General features: G+C 42.6%; 1 protein-coding gene across 4 annotated transcripts in view; it reads right to left on the bottom strand.

The window, feature by feature from the left end:
- TENM4 (teneurin transmembrane protein 4) overlaps positions 1-18,570 on the bottom strand; it is a 605,662-nt gene that overhangs the window by 9,333 nt on the left and 577,759 nt on the right. For all 4 annotated transcript variants that reach the window (XM_031066102.1, XM_031066104.1, XM_031066103.1 and 1 more), the window contains 3 exons: positions 14,890-15,186; positions 12,078-13,692; positions 6,184-6,326 (listed from right to left, as the gene is read on the bottom strand). In XM_031066102.1, coding sequence (XP_030921962.1) covers positions 6,184-6,326; positions 12,078-13,692; positions 14,890-15,186 — 2,055 coding nt within the window. The remainder of the gene's footprint in view (positions 1-6,183; positions 6,327-12,077; positions 13,693-14,889; positions 15,187-18,570) is intronic.

Genomic DNA, 18,570 nt, shown 5'->3' with positions numbered 1-18,570 from the left:
CTTCATTGAAGTTTAAATGGAGAGTTCTTCTCAAGTGTATCTCATAGGGGTTGACTCTAGGTAGTCCCTTAACCACTTTGTATGTCATGCTGCCTTTCCAACTTGCCTCAGCAACATTTACCAGTGAAGGGAAAAGGCATCTCTCAGCGCTCATACCAAATCACTGCTCACTCAGGGATGTAAATCAGGTCTTCTGTGCTACACTGCTATGTCCTGTGATCACTTACGTATCACCATATACACATACATCACCTTGTTTACCAGCAGGTGAGTGATAAAGAGTCCCTAGAATTAATTGCACCATCTACTGATTATCACCTTGGAGAAGGGAGCTCGGGAGGTCAGGCAGTACTGGGCATGGACGAATAATTCCCATCAGAAATTGCCCCTGTTCCCCTTCAATTTTGTCTTCATCACTTTATTCTTGATGAGCTGCAGGAACTCCAGTATGTTTTCGATTATGAGCAAATTATCAGGTAAAGATCCTCTATGAATGTCTCCAAATTAGGTTGCCCCAACAAACCAGTGGATCTGGACACAACCATAATATCAAAATTCACAGGCAGAGACCTACTTTCAGGTGTCTTAATCAAGAAGAAGAGCACAATCAAAAAACGGTTTTCTATTGAGGACTAGTTACTTCTGGGCTCTCTCCACCTTTTTTTCACATAGGGAAGTAGGAAATGAAATGTGCAAAGCTGTAATGCTGAACATTGACCATCACTTAGAATCACAGACTGGTTTGGGCTGGAAGGAACCTTAAAGATCATCTAGTTCCAAACCTTCTGCCACAGGCAGGAGCAACTTCCACTACACCAGGTTGCTCAAACTAACTATTAGCTATCAACTATTTCAGTAACCAAATGCATCTCTGTTACCTTGAAAACAAGCCCAGGATGACTTTCAAATGACTTTTTGAGTGCATTTCTTTGATAAAAAAGTGTATTTGGTAACAGCATTCTGTTAAAAGGAAAAGCAAACACATCCAACAGAAAAAAAAATCCAACCAACAAATTCAAGCAAACCAGAGCACAGCCAGGGTGTATGCTGTGCTGTGAATATAAAGAGGGTGGAGGCAAACAGATTATATGTAGTTCAAAGAAGCAGTGTATCCCTGACTTTGAAATTACCATTACTGTTCAATCTTAGAACTCATTTCAATGAACTGGCAAGGAAAAGAAACAGAAAATTTCCATCCAAAGCTGCAGCGGCATGTGCTATTCTCTAAAAACTGGTGCTGCTTTTAGCAACTGTAAATCAAGGCATCTATAAACCAGTTTTACAGAAGAAAGAAGGCAATTCATCGCTATTTTATTTCAATATTTGTTGCTCAATGTGAGTGACAAATATGCTGGGTTTGTTTTTCCTCACAGTCTTTTTTAATCAGATGTCCTTAGGTGACATTTCACTTTATCTAGTAACAACCCTTTGGAGAGAAGAGAACGACCTTCATCATTTGTTCTCTGCTGCACAAAGCTCAGGAGAGCAGCACATTACCAGGATCTCTGAATAGCCTCTTGCATTTTGCCAGCACCTCTTGAGGATTTGAAATACCATCGCCAGATCCTATCATCTGTTGTTTTTAAATACCGCCTTCCAGTGTGAGACTGAAAGCTTTAATTTCCCATCAAGGATCCAAGATGTGAAATACGTGAACATGTTTCCAAGTTTCTTTCTATCCTTGTGCCATTATAGACAGATAGGTGTTTCTCTTACCACCATATGGCTTACAATGCAGAAAGCTACTTTTTCCAAAAGGTTTGGAAGTTATGATTTCTCTGATATATTATTCATTTTTAACTCCTTCCTATTTACCACAGAATCACAGAAAGGCTTGGTCTGTAAGGGACCTAAAAAGATTATCTTCTTCTAACCCCCCCACCAGGATGCCCCCAGTAGACCAGGCTGCCCAAACCCCCATCCAACCTGGCCTTGAACAGTCCCAGGGATGGGGTATCCACATCTTGTCTGGGCAACCTGTGCCAGTGCCTCACTGCTCCCTGGGTACTGAATTTCTTCCTAACATCTAATCTATACCTCTACTGCTTTAATTAAAAACTCTTCCACTTTGTCCTGTCCCTATTTGCCAGTGTAAAAAGTTGCTCTCCCTCTTTTTTATAAGCCCCCTTTTTATTTACCCTGTAGCTCTCTGTTAACAAAGCCATTATTCAGCCATCAGCCCCCTCCCTCTATTCCATGTGGCCATCACCTGGAGACAAGTCTCTGTTTGGATGTGCCCACCAGCATGGCTGCACTGTAGGCTCTTGGGTTGTCTGAGAGGTGACGTGTGGTGCAGCAGAGGTGAGCCATGGGCCAGCAAGGCCAGTCCTCTGGATGCTGCCTGGCTGGGAATGAGCCAAACAGGAGCACTAACTCAGGGGCATAGAGGACAGGTCTCTCCTCCACCCCACCACTGTATATGACTGTATGGGGATAACGAGGTTGAGTTCATTAAGCAGATTTCAAGTGTGGCGAAGTAAGAGGATTTGCCTCCTCCTCTTGCTCATCACTTTCCAGATTTCTCATCTATCTTCATGAAGGCTCAAGAGCTTAATGTTTTTGAGACTTCAACTCTTTTCCCTGCATTGGATCCTTTGAAAACTGACCACAGCATTTGTAAAACATAACTGGGAGCTGATGGACAGACGTGCAGACAGCGTGAAAGTCCAAGCCCAGGCCAAAGCAACTGCAATGTCAGGATGCCTTCCCTGAATGATGAACACTGGCAGAGCCAGTCCCTCAAACAGATTGTCCTTGGAAGAAGCTCTGCCAGAAAGCATAGCCCTAGAGCTCACTTCCTGGCTGAGCATCCCAGAGCAGCCCTTGCCTCCAAAATGCTGCTCCAGAGGGGATGCCAAAAACTACTTCGCCAGCAAAGCCTGTAACAGGCACTGCAGAAAACAGGACCCTTCCTGGAGACAGTGCCCATGGAATGGAAAGAATGGTAGTTATAACAGGATGTAGATAATGATACAAATGCTGACTCCAAAACACTCCTCCCTGGAAATAGAGTTGTTCTGGTTCCAACAATTACCTGACAGCTCAACGAGAGAAAACAAGGAAGGGGAGGAAAAAAAAAAACCAACAAAAAACCAGAAAAGAAATTGGATTCAGGTGCCGCAGTTCCACAATATGCCAGAGGTCACCCAGAGTCCCCCAGTGGCCAATAACACTGAACTTGTTCAACAAACAATTTAGTGACAGCCTCACAGTCGTGGGGAGGAGGGGGGATGTGCTGCACAATGGAGTATTGGATTTTAAATGTCACTTCAGAGCTTTAGGGGGTTAGTGCAAGGCTTATGACATGCTGGCTGTTTTTGAGGTGGCGGATGCTCAAAGTCAGAATTATCTCTCCTGTCTTCCAGACTGGCAAGGCAAGTACCAAAAATGTTTTGGAAGGAGATGCTAGGGCCCTCTGGTTATGCACTCTGAAGAGAGATGAAGCAGCCATTTATGGGTGTTAGCTGCTTTGTTATTGTGCTCCTGTTAGTTGTTTCTCTCAGATAAAAGAACAGACTTAATCTGCTGAGCCAACTTTTATCAGCAATGCCAGTGGAGTAGCTCAAATATACTTTTGTCTATCACAAGGAGATATGCGACCCAGAGAAACTAGGGATCAGAAAACACTGAGATGAGAAAGTTGTGGTACATCATTCAGTGATCAATGCCTTGTCCAGGCTACTTTTAAATGACAACAGATCTAGAGCTTACTCTGTATGCTCTGCAATACCATTTTACAGTTTGATCAGTCTTATTAATTGAAAATGTTTCCTGTGCATTCATTGACCTTGGTTTAATTTTGTCATTTCCTATGTGAAATTTTCAAAAGTTTCTATTTTCTTCCACATGCTTTGCCAATAAATACAGAGACAATCAGTGACAAGGAGGACTGGACTGTGTCTGGGAATGTGCAATGATGCCTGGAAGGGTTGGGAGTGAACAGAACTTCATGGAAGCATCAGTGTTGGATGCATGGATAGGCGTAGGAGAAAATGGATCATGTATTCAGATATCATATGTGAATGAATTTGGAATATGCAAATATATGCCTACAATATGCTGGGTGTGACAGAAAGCAAGGGAATCCTGCTCTACAGCATTTAGGAACCACTTGCTATCACAGCACGATCCTGCAACTGTAGACTGAAATAAAAATGCTCATGTTTTGTTGCTATTGTAACAGAGGAAGAATATGAAACAGCCTGCAATGGTTAAATTCCATTTTCAACATCTGACTGCAAAGGGACTCATCTGGAAGCATGACAGCTGTATAAAGCCCTCTTATAACGAGCAGGGCCCTGCATAGCCCTCACTGCAGCTTCTGGCTTTAAAAACCTGTGAGGGCCATGGAGATGTCCTTTTCTTCTTACTGCTCATTAAAGCAGATTCACCTAAAATGGGTGGACAGAAGGGAGGGTTCTCCTTGATTTTATTTCCAGCTCATCTGCCTGTACAAACAAGGGTCAGTCATCACCTCAAGCTGTCACTCAGGTTACTTGACTATTCAATAAGTCAAATAATGATAGTATAATACACATGAAAAAGTTATATATATATTACATACTATAAAACACATAATAAACTAATGATAAAACCATAATCTAATACTACCAATAATAATAATTACTGTGGTGGTTCTATGAGAGTTATTATCCACAGCACATAACAATACAGACATGGTCTTCTGTGTAGTCTCTGGGTGAGTCTTTCCTGTTTGCCTGCTCCTGTACAGCTTTGCCCCGGGAGACTGTGTCCCAGCAGAGTGGAGGAAAAATCCTGAGGCTCTCTTAGAGAGATAACTTCTATTAGCATGTTATTGTTTAATCCAAGGAAATAAGAAACAAAAAGGGAGTCTCTGAGCTCCAAACCACAATTGAGTTACTGCACTGTAAAAGTTTTCAAGCATCAACCCAGCCGCGGTAATTTTTTTAGTTCCCCCAATATTATTAAGTCACACTTCATATAAATTTCTTGTTGAAGTTGAAGCTGGTACACTTTAACTTGTCTTCAGCATGGCTGTGAGGCTGAGTACCAGTGATGGACTGGCACATGACTACTATCAATCTACAGTAATTTGTTTGTACCTTTGAGTGATACCTTTTATGGTTCAGGAAATGTGACCTCCTGGTTTAAGATGTATAACTCAAGAATCTGTTGCAGGTCATCAAGATTTCAGTGAAGCCATAGGTAGAGAGGCTAGGAGGGCAGATGGAATCAATTCCATTGCCTACTGTTATCATATTATTAGCAGAAATGTGGAGAGCATGTCCTGATCTCCCTAAGCATGTTGGTGCCTCACAGCTCGTGCAAGGTTTGAACAACAGCAAGTGGGAGTTCAGACTAAAGAGGATTCAGACTAAACAGATGAAAGCCACCCTAGAATACAATCAGGCTATGAAATGGAAGAGAATCCTGAGAGGTAAGTGACTTTCAAGGTTATACACTGATAAGCAGTAAGGATGGGACTTAACCTAGGGCTCTCAAATCCTGACCCTGTGTTCTAACTTTTAACAGTGTTGCCTCCGTCTTTCAGCTAAGTCCCAACAGGAAGATGGGGAAATGATTAGGCTGCAAAAGCCTTTTTCTTGCCCAATTTTATCACTGAATTTTGCACCAGCATCTACCAGGCTTGGGAAACAAGCCTGTTTTTAAAAGCAGGACACAGTTACATGGGATTAAACCTGGTCAGGTAAAATGAAAGTTTAATATCATCAAAAATTCTTTCTGGAAAGACTTTCTGCAATACAAAAGAGCTTCCTATGCAAGTAGTGTGACTTCTTGCTTAAGACATTTTAAACCAGAATGAATAGGTTTCTAGAACAAAAAACCCCCCAAACTTTATAAACCAATTCTGTATCAAGATTCACTTTTTTTTTAACTTCTAAAAATCCTGAGTGCAAAGGCCTTGAATTTAGCCTGCAATATGTGATAATGGGGCCTCTTTTGGAAGAAAGAAACAGTAATACACCACTTCACTGAGTAACCACCAGAAAATATCACAGGAAAAAGCACCATGGCAGTAGGGAACTTAATATGTGATTATTTGGTCAGATTTCAATACTGGAATGGGGTTTGACTCGCTCTTCATCTCACAACACGCTGGTAGAGCTTTTTCAACCAACATTGCAAATGGGTAGTTTGCTGATAAGGGCATGAGATACAGTATGGAGTTATGTGGATCACCTTGCTATTGTCCCATTCTTGGGTTTTCATCTGTGTGTGGATTAGCTCATAGGATGGCTCCATGGCATCCATGTCTGGCTTGGGGTAGCCGGGGATGACATTGTGCAGCTGGAACCCAAAGGTGAGCAGCCAACTGTTGACATCTGCAAGGGAAGAGAAGCATAAATAAGATTATCTGATCACTCAAGCAGGATTAACCAGGAGAAGGCCCACAGGAGGACGCCACAGTGGCTGGCACTGCAGCAGTCTGGCTTCTGCTTTTTGCGAAGAGCAGGAATCTTAATGGTCCTACAGTGAACCGTGTGCCAAAATCTGGCCTTTCCACCTCCAGCCAGAGCCAAATTCTGTGCTTTCCCAGCTCTGAAACAGAAATGTTGGCAGTGAGCAAATGGCCCAAATCAAAGCCAACTTCATGTCTAGCCTTCATCAGCAGAAACCAAGCACTGTTTGAAGGTGTGTAGAAGTACAGCAACAGCAACACACGTGGAGGCTGAGATGCTCCAGCCAATTGGCAAGTGTTATCCACTCCTACAGTCAGCTCGGAACACCTCAGCCCCAATACTTCTCTCTCTGAGGACTCTCAAAGGGCCTGTAGACTGAAGACTAAATTTAGAGCTATGTACCAGAATACCAGGACATCCAGGATGGACAGCTCAGGCATTTAGCTGGTGCTCACAGAAGAACCTCTGGACATATACACCGCTTTGTCCATGGATTTCCACCTCAGTCCAGAGTTTCCTGGCATCTTTCATAAGAAGCTGTAGTTTGAGTATTAAACCAGTGTAAAGTCACATCATCTTTTACAGTGGTATTTATAATTAGACTTCATACTACCTGCAAGGTACATTATAGTAAAAATAAGTGTACAGACACAAGAGATATTTTGCTTGGGTACTTTTTACAAACACCTTTAAAAAAGTCCATGAATGGTGAGAAAACTGGTGGCTACCAGTGATAAATTATTGTCTTATACAGAAGAGGGACCACTAGCACTAAAGGGAATGTGATGGAAAACCAGCCATTTGGGACATCATTCCTGCATTTACTTGCCAGTAGATTTCAAAGTTTTCCTTGATTTTTTGATTGCAGAGCTATTACAAATAGCAGGTGAAAGTTAATCTGCTGGAGGAAAAAATTATGAGGTTGAGTAACTCCTAGATCTGCTTGGGATTAGCATCACTCCCCCCCTTAACTTCAGAGCATTTGATGAGCACACCTTGTTTGCCTTCACTTAGCTCCAGAGGACACACCTGCTACAGTCCCTGAGCAACATGGTATGCATTTGGCACACAATAGCAATTTCAAGGCAAAAAAATGTATGAAGGGGAAGTTTAACTAATATTAGCTCCCAGGAGTCTTAAGTGTCTGCATGTAACTGGAATTTTCTTGGTGATTGCTCTGCTTCAAGCTGGAAGTGCAAAGGCTTGACTTTCATTTTGTTAAGCTCAATAAGCATTGAAACCATCTGAAGACAGAAAAAAAATTTAAACAATAAAATATGCATCTTTGAATATTTTTTCTTTATTCCCATGAGCCTAAATTAACGTTTTGAAGAACTGGTTGGAAAAGAAATTATGGATGCAAGTGGCAAATAACGCCGTTCCAGATGACTGGAGAATCAGGAGCCAAACAAACACACTATCTGTTGCTTGTTTTCCTACAGGCCAAAATGTTGCGATTGGGCAGATGTCCAAAAAGCCCTTGCGACAATCCATGTGGAAGAGGGAGGATTTCTGTAATAAAAACACTTCTGTTCACTCAATGTACAGATTGTTTTTGGAGTGTCTTTGAAACAGAGAGGTTGAGGGGTATGAGAGAAATGAAAAGGCTCATTTGGTTATTTTGTTGCCTAAGTGCTAAGACAGCCTGCCTCCAAATCCTTCTTATCTCAAATGAAGAGCTTTGATGTACATATTGTGGACCAGGTGGTCAGGAGAACAAAGTAAAACAGTGAAGGTCAGCATTGGTGCAGGAATAATTTCCCAAGCAGTTCAAAAATGCTAGAAAGAATACAGAGCACCGATGCTGAACTGTTGAAAAATATGTAACATGTCTGGAAATACCCAATACAGGGTGGTTTTTTTATACTTCTCAGAAAACTGACTTCCAAAACATTTGCAACAGGAGTTTGTTCTTTTTTGGGAGAGGTGTTGGAATACCCAGAACAAAAAACCACCAAAACAAACAACCTGAAACCATGAGAGGAAGATGTGGAACTGAGAAAACAGAGGAGAAAATACTAATTTGCCAGGAGGCAGTGACAACTTTTTTGACAGAAAAGTACATTTCACATCACAGAGGTTTTTTTCAGCTACAGTAACCCTGCCAACACATTTCACAGTAAATTCATTTGAGGGCAAAGAAAAAGAGTGCTTAATGCAGACACATGTAATGGAAATGTCAGTTCAATCCATCAGGATTGCTGAAGCTGGCAGCAAAGCTCTGTGCCATGAAGTGTACAATCACTAAAATATTCATGTTTAACAATGGGCCTCTCAAATCATAAATACCTGCTTCTCCTGCTCTCCCCTCCACACACCTTCAATTTCCTCAAGCTCAGAGACCCCATCACTGTGGACCAAAGCATGTGCTGGTCACCCATGTCCTAGGCACTGAGCTCCCCTAAGGACAAACAGGTCCCAGTGTGGGAATGCAGGGACAGAGAGGTGTTCCCTGTGTGCAGATCTGGGCAGATCTGGTTGTGATGACAAGGACAGTCTTATCATGGGTCCTGTCCACAAGGTGCCTGAAAGCCTGAGCAAAAAGTGCTGGGGCAGCAGCCTCATGTCACAGCATGCATCCCGATAGCATGGCCTGATTCTTCCATGCACTGGGGGAGGAGAAACTTGAAAAATGTATTTGGGCTCTGTATTCTTGAAAAACTAAAAATAGAACTTATAAGGCTGTGGAAAAAAATTATTTGCTGCATATAAAATATTAGTGTATCAGTTTTTGACATCTTGATTTTACTGTCAGAGTTGTGTGGGAAGCCATGCACCTGTTCCAACACAGGGCTAGAAAAAAATATTCTGTCCTTTCTTAACTTAAGCAGGAAAACAAAAATCTGTTAATATGCCACAAAGCAACAGTTCAAAAACTAGATCTGTTCAGACCAAAAATTTCCAATTAAATTCTGAATTAAACTCCATGTTGATTTTGATTCCTTATTTTTCTTTTCCAGTTTTCAATCACTAGTTTACACTTAACTTGAAAAAGCTGAAAATCCAAAATCCATTTTTGTTTAAGGACATTCTGGAATTTGTCATTTAGACAATTTTGAGAGCTGCTAATGCTTCTCCTGAGAAATCTCTCAAGCTCAACCCTCCCCCATAAACACATTCAGTTTTGAAAAATAAGCATTTTCCGATAGGAAAAGTTATCTTGAGGTATTCCCTCCCAGCCTTTATTATCAGAGTGAGAGCAACATACAGGATCTTAGCCTGCATCTTTTGACATATTTTACTTCCCTCGTGGCATCATCTTCTCAGCTCTGGAGAAAACAACTTTTAATGAAAAAAACCCATAATCTAATCCTTATGATTATTGCAGAAGAACCTGAAAGAACAAATCCTAATGGCTAGAAAAACAAGCAGGATAGATAACCCAAGATTTTTACTTTGTAACATTTATTTACTATTAAGCAGATCTTGTAACTTAGGGAAATGCAATTATTGTTGAATTTGGGAAGGTTGTGATAGATGCAGCAGGAGCATTTAAAAATTATTTCTATCTCCTTAAGAAGTATGCACATTTGATGTGTAATTGTGGCATTTGGCTTTTCAATGGGAAGTATCTAGAAAAGAGTCCCACCACAAAGTCTTCTCAAACTTAAACTCTCCTCATTGCTACCACTGTTGCACACAGCATGAAACTAGGTTTGAGACTAGAGAAAGGGGATAAAACAAACCTGGCTGGAGATAAACCTGGGGGCAGCAGACCAATGATAGAGGGACAGTTTGCTAGTGAGGTCCTTCAGGTTGCCATCTCAGTACAGGCAGGGGATGGCAGCAAACATTCAAGTGTGATCAGATGGCCAAGAAGGCCAGTGCCATCCTGGGCAGTATCAGCAATGGTGGGGCCAGCATGACCAGGGCATTGATTGTCTCCCTGTACAGGGTACTGGTGAGGCCTTGATCCTGTTCAGTTTTGGGCCCCTCAGTACAAGAAGGACATTGAGGTGCTGGAGTGTGCCCAGAGAACGGCAGTAGAGCTGGGGAAGGGTCTGGAGCACAAGTCTGATGAGCAGCAGCTGAGGGAGCTGGGGGTGTTCAGCCTGGAGAAAAGGAGGCTCGGGGGGGACCTTATTGCTCCTACAACTGCCTGAAACAAGGCTAGAGTATATGGTGGGGGCTGCTCTGTTCTCCCACGTAACAAGCAATAGGACAAGAGGAAACAACCTCAAGTTGCACCAGGGCAGGTTTAGATCGGATTTTAGGTAACATTTCTTCACAAAATGGGTTGTCAAGGTCTGGAAGAGGCTGCCCAGGGCAGTGGTGGAGACACCATCCGAGAGGGGATTTAAAAGACATGTAGTTGAAGCACTTACGGACACTGTTTAGTGGTGGATGTGGTAGTGCTGGGTTAATAGCTGGACTTTATAATCTTAGGGTCTTTTCCAAACTAAATGATTCTATGATTCTATGTATATAGGAAGGCCATTTAACCTACAAAAGGATTTTCTGTAAAAATACCCCAGAGCTCATATTACAGCAATTTTACAAAGTTTCAGGGGAAGCAGTTCAGAGATTGCATCAAGCTTTGGGGTAGCTGTTCCCCAAAATCTGTCCTCTAAGTCTAAAGCACCTTATTTCTTGACTTTTTGGAGACACTGTTGATTCTGCAAGCCTGATTAACTTTAAGCTACATAGCTAGTAGTGTAGTAGTCATGTAGATACTCTGAAATGGCTGACTGTAATGAAAGGTTTGAATTGCTTTGCCATTCTGCTGAAACAATTCTGTATCTCATTTGTTTAGTTGCAAATAAATCTCTAGGCAAAACTGTGTAAACAGAGCTGCCCCTCTACAAAGAGAAAGGTTATCAGGACATTAATTGGTAGCTAAACTTCAGATATCTGAGGGGACAAAAAACTGTAAGGAAAATAAAAAGAACAAACACCTAAGAAGAGAAAGGAAACATGTTTGGGAATTACAATCTCCATCTATGCTAATGAATTAAACATGCTGCTTACATGGGGGTCCAACTGGCAATCTAAACTTATGTCCATTAATTAAAAACCAGAAAATCTTATGGTGATCAGGACACTGAGAGAGGAATTACCTATTGTACTGGTTTTGGTGAGGATAAATTTCTTTATAGTAGCTGGTGCAGGGCTGTGTGTTGGATTTGTTCTGGAAAATGTCGGTAACACAGGATGGTTTTGCTACTGCTGAGCAGTTCCCACACAGAGCCAAGGCCTATTCTGCTTCTCACCCCACCCCACCAGGAAGGGGGCTGGGGGTGCACAAGGAGCTGGAGGAGACACAGCCAGACAGCTGACCCTGACTGACCCAAAAGATATCCCAGACCATATAGTGTCATGTAAAGCTGGGGAGGAAGAAGGAAGGAGAGGACATTTGGAGCGATGGTGTTTGTCTTCCCAAGCCACTGTTTTGTGGGATGGAGCCCCGCTGTCCTGGGGATGGTTGCCTGCTGATGGGAAGTAGAGAATGAATTCCTGGCTTTGCTTTTCTTGCACAAGCAGCTCTTGCTTTTCCTATTAAACTGTCTTTATCTCAATCTCTGTCTATGGGTTTTCTCACTTTTTCAGTTTCCCATCCCAGGAGGAGAGACTGTGTGGCTTGGTGTGGGGCCTAGTTCCACCTGGTGTTAGACCATGCCACCTATTTGCTGATGGCAAACTTGTAAAAAATGTTTATTAATTTAAATGTCTTACCTGTCATGTAACATTTGATATCCTGAGAATTGCTAATGGGATTGTTGTTTTTGAACATATACAGGTTGAAAGGCATTATGTTATTGCTACTCAGATGCTTCCACATATCATGGTCTGGACTTGTCCAGCGACCTGCTAGCACATCGTAGTCTCTCCGTCCCATGTGGATGAGCTTCGTGAGGGGGTCATACAGTCCTCCATGGTAGCCGATGATGATCTGGAAGTTGGGATTAGTGTCCATATAGATCTCCCCATATGCTGTGTACAGTATCTGCTTGATCATTAAGCCAGTCCCACTGAAGACAGCCAAAGGAGTGCCAATGTTATCACAGGCTATGTAGAATTCATCGCCGCTGCTGAGCTCCATTGCAAAGAGGTGGCCTTGGAGGTCATAGTACAGGGAGGTGATCTCAGAGCTCGAGTGGTTGTACAAGTGGGTGACCTTGGTTGGGTTGGTCAGATCTGCGTAGAAGAACTGCAAGTGATGGCCATGGCTGGTTTTGCTGGAGACTCTCCTTCCTAGGCCATCATAGCGGTACTTCACACTCCACCCACTTGCTTTATTGTAGGCTTTGATGAGCAGGCCAGCTGAATTGTACTCAAAAATATCATTGCCTCTTTGCTTCAGAAAGCCATCTTCATCCATTTTGTACTGCACATCCCCCAGTCTAGTAATCCTATCCCTGAGGTCATACCTGAGTGGTGTAAGGCGGGCACTATTCCCTGGACTCAACAGATGGAGGTTTCCATTTAGGTCATAGCTGTAACGCCAGAGAGGTTTGTCATTGATAGACACAGTCTGCAACTGGCCATCAGCATCATATTCATATGAGTAACGAGTTGTGTTTGCATAAGGGCCAACCTTCAGCTCTTTCTTAACCACTCTCCCCATGTTGTCGTACTGCACAGTCATCCAGTACATGAGAGACCGGAATATCTCATACTGGACCTCCTTCATCCTGCCATAGGCATCAAAATGTTTAGTGTGGGTCATGACAGCAGTGGTGATAATCTGGTTGATATCGTAGTAGATGACCCCGAATTTACCGAATTGCTCAGTTTTGCCTGACACATCATCGTACCTGTAGAGATCGATAGGCAGAGGTGTCTCGTTGATGACCGCTTGCATGCTGGTCACCCGGAAGCTGTTGTCATAGTTGTAGTCAAAGCGTGCATTCACCATGCCCTCCTCAGTGAAGCGGAAAATCTGTCGGTCAATGAGGGGCCCTATCTGTCTGTACCTGATTGTGCAGGTGAACCCTTCATTCTGCAGGTTTATGGTCTTCAGCATGCCCGCAGTTTCGTCGTACGTGAAACTGATCTTTGTGGTGTCGTAGAGCATCTCGGCTAACTTGGACAGCTTCCCATACTTGTAGATGACGCGTCTCCCTGTGCCCAAGTACAAAGTGTGGAGGAGCTGCTCATCCTCTGTGAAGTCCTGAATTACTGAGGCATTGCCTTCTGGCGGCCGGTAGATGTTCCTGTAGTAACCAATGGAACGAATGGTTTCCAAAGTCTGACGGGCAACGTTGGGCATGGTCACTGAGGACAGCCGGTCATTCTTGTCAAACTCAAAGATGTACTGTCTCTGGCTGTGAAGGAGCAGCACCATGGACTGGATGGAAAGAAGAAAAGTATAGATTATATCCCTGCTTTTCCAGCAAAATTATACTTACAAAACCTGTAAAATCCCTCAATCCAAAGAGCAGGGCAAGTGGGAAAAATCTCCGTGTCCATAGAATTCAACAGTGAAAGGTAAGGAGATGTGCATGGCACATCAAGTATCCTCAAACAGGAGTGGGTCAGTGGAAGAAGCAGTTAATGTAGTGAGGAAGGTCCAAGTTCAGAATGCTCAGTTTTTTAAATCACTACCCTATAGCTGTCTTACCAAATTCCCTGTGCCAATAGCCTTTGAAAGCTAACTAAATAAAATTGGTACAGCTACTTAAACAATGCTTGAAAAAGTATCCCCCAACACCCTCCAATGATGAATTAATTCATTGTGTCAACCCATCTTCTATTATCCTCTTCCTCCAAACTTCTGCTGGCATACTTATTTGTTGTGGGATTTTTTTTTTTTTGCATATAACAAACAATCCACATAGATTGCATAACACAAGGAATAAGTCAATACTTTTTCGTTTTTAAAAGATATGGCACAGCTACAGTTTCCTTAACTGTTTTAGGGAAACAAAAAATTCCAAGAAACCAGGAATAAAAAATTCCAGTCCCAGATATATAATACATGGATCTGCAGGTAATTGGGCAGTGTAATGCTGAATGGTAATACCTAGAAAATATAAGTTCCATGCTAACCTACAGAGTGAAGGCCCCAGGAGACACTGCAAAGTGTGCTACAAGTATGGCTGAATTAATGCCGCACTTATTAATTACTATGTATTTTTGTAAGTAGAAATGTACCACTTGAAGAAGGCAGGATGTCAACTCTATAGGTTGTTTTCATATGCAAAATCCTACTGGAAATTGCTACTGCTCACTCTGCTGACTTTATCTGAGCATATTTCATTGTGATGCAATAAAGCAAGACTGTGCTTAAAAAATCACATGTCAAAGCTTCACATTTCACATGCTCTCATCATGACTGGGAAAAAAACATCTCTGACAATTGTCAGCTGGCCTGCAGTGGTCTGGCATGAAAGCCACTTTATGCACCTTAGTGGGACAGAAGAGGAGGACTGGACCATAAGGACCAGCAATTAGCTGAGGTGAAGGAGTGCAGCTGTACTGATGTCAAAGGAGAAAACCCGTGTGCCTCAAATGCACCATCTCTGAGCAGTAAGACCGTTCCTACCTTCTCCAAGTAGGTGTAGCTCCATGATTTACCATCAGCAAAGATTCTGGATGTAATTCTGCCAGACTGATCGTACTCCATCCTTTCTGACATTGTGCCCCTCTGAATCCCTGCAATGTGTCCTCCTGGGGAATAGGTGACATTGACCCCGTTCAGTCTGCTGCTGGGTGACCAGAGACTGGGCCTCCCTGCCTGGTCGTAGAGGATGCGGAGCGTGAACTTGCGGTGGTCATCATAGATTTTCTCAGTCCTTGTCACACGATCAAAGTCAAGGGACAGCAGGTTTCTGTTGTGAACCTATAGGAAAAAGAGGGATAATTAGGAAGCTGGAAACAGTGTAAGTTAGAAAGACTAGCCTTGTTTCACCAAATACCTCTTTACACCGCACTGCAGAGTATCCAGCTGTTGATTGATACTGGATAAGACACAATTTTGAAAGCAAAGAGTTATCCTAATGTTGCTTTTATTGACTTCAGTGAGGAGAGAGGCAGAAGTATGGTACTTTTGAAACACCACAGTGAAGGAATATTGCTCATATCCCAAATCTAGATTTAGGACTGCTACAGCAGATGTGACCTACAGAACACAGAATGACAACTTATTGCAAAGAATATTTCCAAGATATTCTACCTATCAAACTCTGAAGACTGAGTCTTTTGCTTTCATGCATATCAGAAAACCCTTGTAGAAAAGAGATGGATGTTGTGCCACCACAGCAGAAATCGGTGGTTTTCTCTGAGTTTACTGAATATAATGCAGGCTTTGGAGGTTAAGCATTTCTCCTGAGATGAAATGTGGAGGCTTTAACCACTGTAGATGTTACAAAGACCAGGAACTTTCCTGTAAGAGTTGGACCTTTAACTTCACTGTCCTGGGGTTATTCAGAGTGGCATAATTATACTCTGATCTTTGGAAATACGGAGGCACTCGAGGTAAGTAAAGGTATCTACTTCAAAGGCAAGAGCAGGAATACATTTCTACTCAGGGATTGCAGTGCACAGCAATACAAAAAGGAGCTGATAATACAACTCATGTTTAGCCATATGTGCAAGGAGACCCACAAAGCCACATCACCACAGTAGCAAAGTACTGGTTTGAAAGCAAGGAGGAAAACCAGTATTCCCAGTAAGAGCTTGCCAGTGAAGACAGCTCTTTCTCCATCCCACCACTTCCAAGCTCTTTCAGCTAGTGAATATCTTTCTTCTGGAAGGGTGTAGGTTCTTCTTGGATGAATCTCAAACTCCAAAAAGCTGACTTGGTTTTCAGTTCCCTTTGCAGCCGTTCAGCTACAGTCAGAGTTTGCTGCTTGCTATGAAGTTTTCAGATCAAGTTAAAAACACTGCCCTATCCTGCTCTGGGTAACACTGACATTCCTGACTGAAGTCTTCAAAAACTTCAAAGCAGATGTGGCACTTGAGGACATGGTTTGGTGGGGAATATGGTGGTGGTCCTTATTTTAGTTTGACTTGTAGAACTTTGTATGGTTGGACTTGTAAGAGAAAGGAGGGGGTTGAATCAACAAAGGTTCCTCAGCCCTGAAGAATAGGAGAGGGAAAGGCTGAATCACTGCAGTGTCTTTGTCTTGCATGGGCAGACATCTATGCAGAAGCCTAGAGAACGGGGACACCAGAAAGACAGAATTCAGAAAAAGGTATCACAGGAGCTGGGGAGAGAAGGAATTGTTGCCATGATGTAAGTGTGAGGATGATGTAAGAGGCAACAACAATTTTCAATTTATGGATAACAAGGATAAAAGGTGCATATGACTTCAGGGAAGAAACTCTGTAGAAACATAGACAATGCTCTAATTAAATATGTGTGATATAGAGCGTAAATGTGCAATGGGAGAGAAGAAATCAGTCACTATAACAGGGAAGCTGGAAAATAATTAAAAAGGTATCAAAACTCTTAAGTACAGATGCACATGAGTAACTAAGGAATTTGGTATCTCCTAGGCACTTGCTGCTATAGAGAGAGAAACATGAGAAGCAATTCCTTGCAGAAAAAGAAAAGCAAAGCAGGAAGTAATAGCATCTCTCCTTCCCATACATTCACAGAGCAGCTCCATCTTGGCAGCTGCAGCTTCTTTTGCTCCAGGTCTTTGCCAAGAAAGCTGGGAAGAGCTCTTCTAGGGCTGGAACAGTCATCCAGGCTGAATGAGGTCTTCCTGAGAAGTATGTTAGCAGCAGTGCCATTCACTGGGCTGGAAGGGCCAAACAGCAGGTCCCTGGATAGCTCTTTAAGCTCAGTCCAAATGTCTGCATCCTCTGACTGGTGCCATAAATTGTTCCACCCTCCCTATGCTCTGGCAAGCAATGTCTGTGCGACTAGTTGGAACCAATCTTCCTTTTCCTGTATTTTATTTTTTAATGATTTGTTTTCTTGTGCTCTCTTGATGTACTGTCTTTTTTATCTGTGAAGTGCTGCAGTGCAAACAGTAACCCCTCAAGGTGATGAGCAAAGTGAACCCTACCCTGCCAGTAGCCTCTGAAGAGGGTCTAAATCTTTTTCATACTTGTTCAAGGGCATGCCTTGTATAGAAGTGAATTTTCTGCAGAAGAACTGACAGGGCTGCAGGCTGCAGTCCAATAACTGTGTTTTATAGTCAGCTAAATAAGGTGCCATCCTCCATCCCAAACCTTATTCTGGAACGGAGTCTGAAAACCTCCTGCAAAAAGGTTTTGCCCCTCAGAGCGTTTGACAAGGCTTGTGATCAGCACAGGATCAAGACAGGGTAAATTTAAATCCACAGTTCACAGTGGATTTGACATCCCTTTAAAATGTGTGAGACACTAAATTTAACCCCTAACTCACGTTCCACAGTACTTTATTCAATCCCTTAGCTTCCTCTGCAGAAAAAAGAGCATAAACACACCACCATCTCTGATTTCTCCAATGCTTTCTTTGGCACTCCTTTAGCTTAAACAATGTACATTGATCTCCCTGGGAATACTAGAGTACAAAAAGGGAGAGGATTCTCATGAAAACAGCCCGGCAACCTTCAGCAGAGGAGGGCACAAAATGCTCCTGCAGTGAGGACTCCAGGTGACAACAACACCCCTGTGATGAACAGCTGCCTACAAAGAAACTTCCCCAGCAAACTGCTAAAACTGTTGGAGTGGCCACAGCCAGACCTCAATGTCTTGCAGAAATTGTGGAGAGCATCCTGGAACATCTTTATTAGTCAGCATACCAGGAATGGTTAGCACCATATCCTCTCTGGTCATGTTGGCTGTGGGGATTTCTGGGATACTAGGTCTTGATGCCACCATTAACCTGCTGCCAAGGTCTTGGGAAAAAAAAGTGTTTTATGACAGGAGTTACCATGGTTAAATAAATAAAAGAACTGAGCCAGCAGCTCTGTCTCTTTTTGCTGTCCTATTTGCTCTATTGCCAGAGATTATTTTACATCCTTCTATATTGAAAACCTCAAGTTTGTTTAATAAAAAACAAAACAAAAAAAAGGAGTCCTGTTCCTTGAAGCAGGGTTTTCTTAATTCTCTCTCTGCAAATGAAGTCTGCTGCTGCTGTTGGCCAGGGATAGGTGTAATTCATAGCCAGCCAATCTTCAGAGATATCTCACTGCTGGGTGGGTGGATAGAGAATCACAACTTTTCATGGAATGTGTGGGACAGAAAAAGTAAAAAGGGCTGCTTTAACATATTTGTGCTGCTTTACAGC

Source organism: Geospiza fortis, unplaced genomic scaffold (genome assembly GCF_000277835.1).
Source record: "Geospiza fortis unplaced genomic scaffold, GeoFor_1.0 scaffold16, whole genome shotgun sequence".
In the NCBI taxonomy this organism is placed as follows: Eukaryota; Metazoa; Chordata; class Aves; order Passeriformes; family Thraupidae; genus Geospiza; species Geospiza fortis.
Note: the sequence above shows the minus strand (reverse complement) of the source record. Positions and strands in the feature narration are given on the sequence as shown.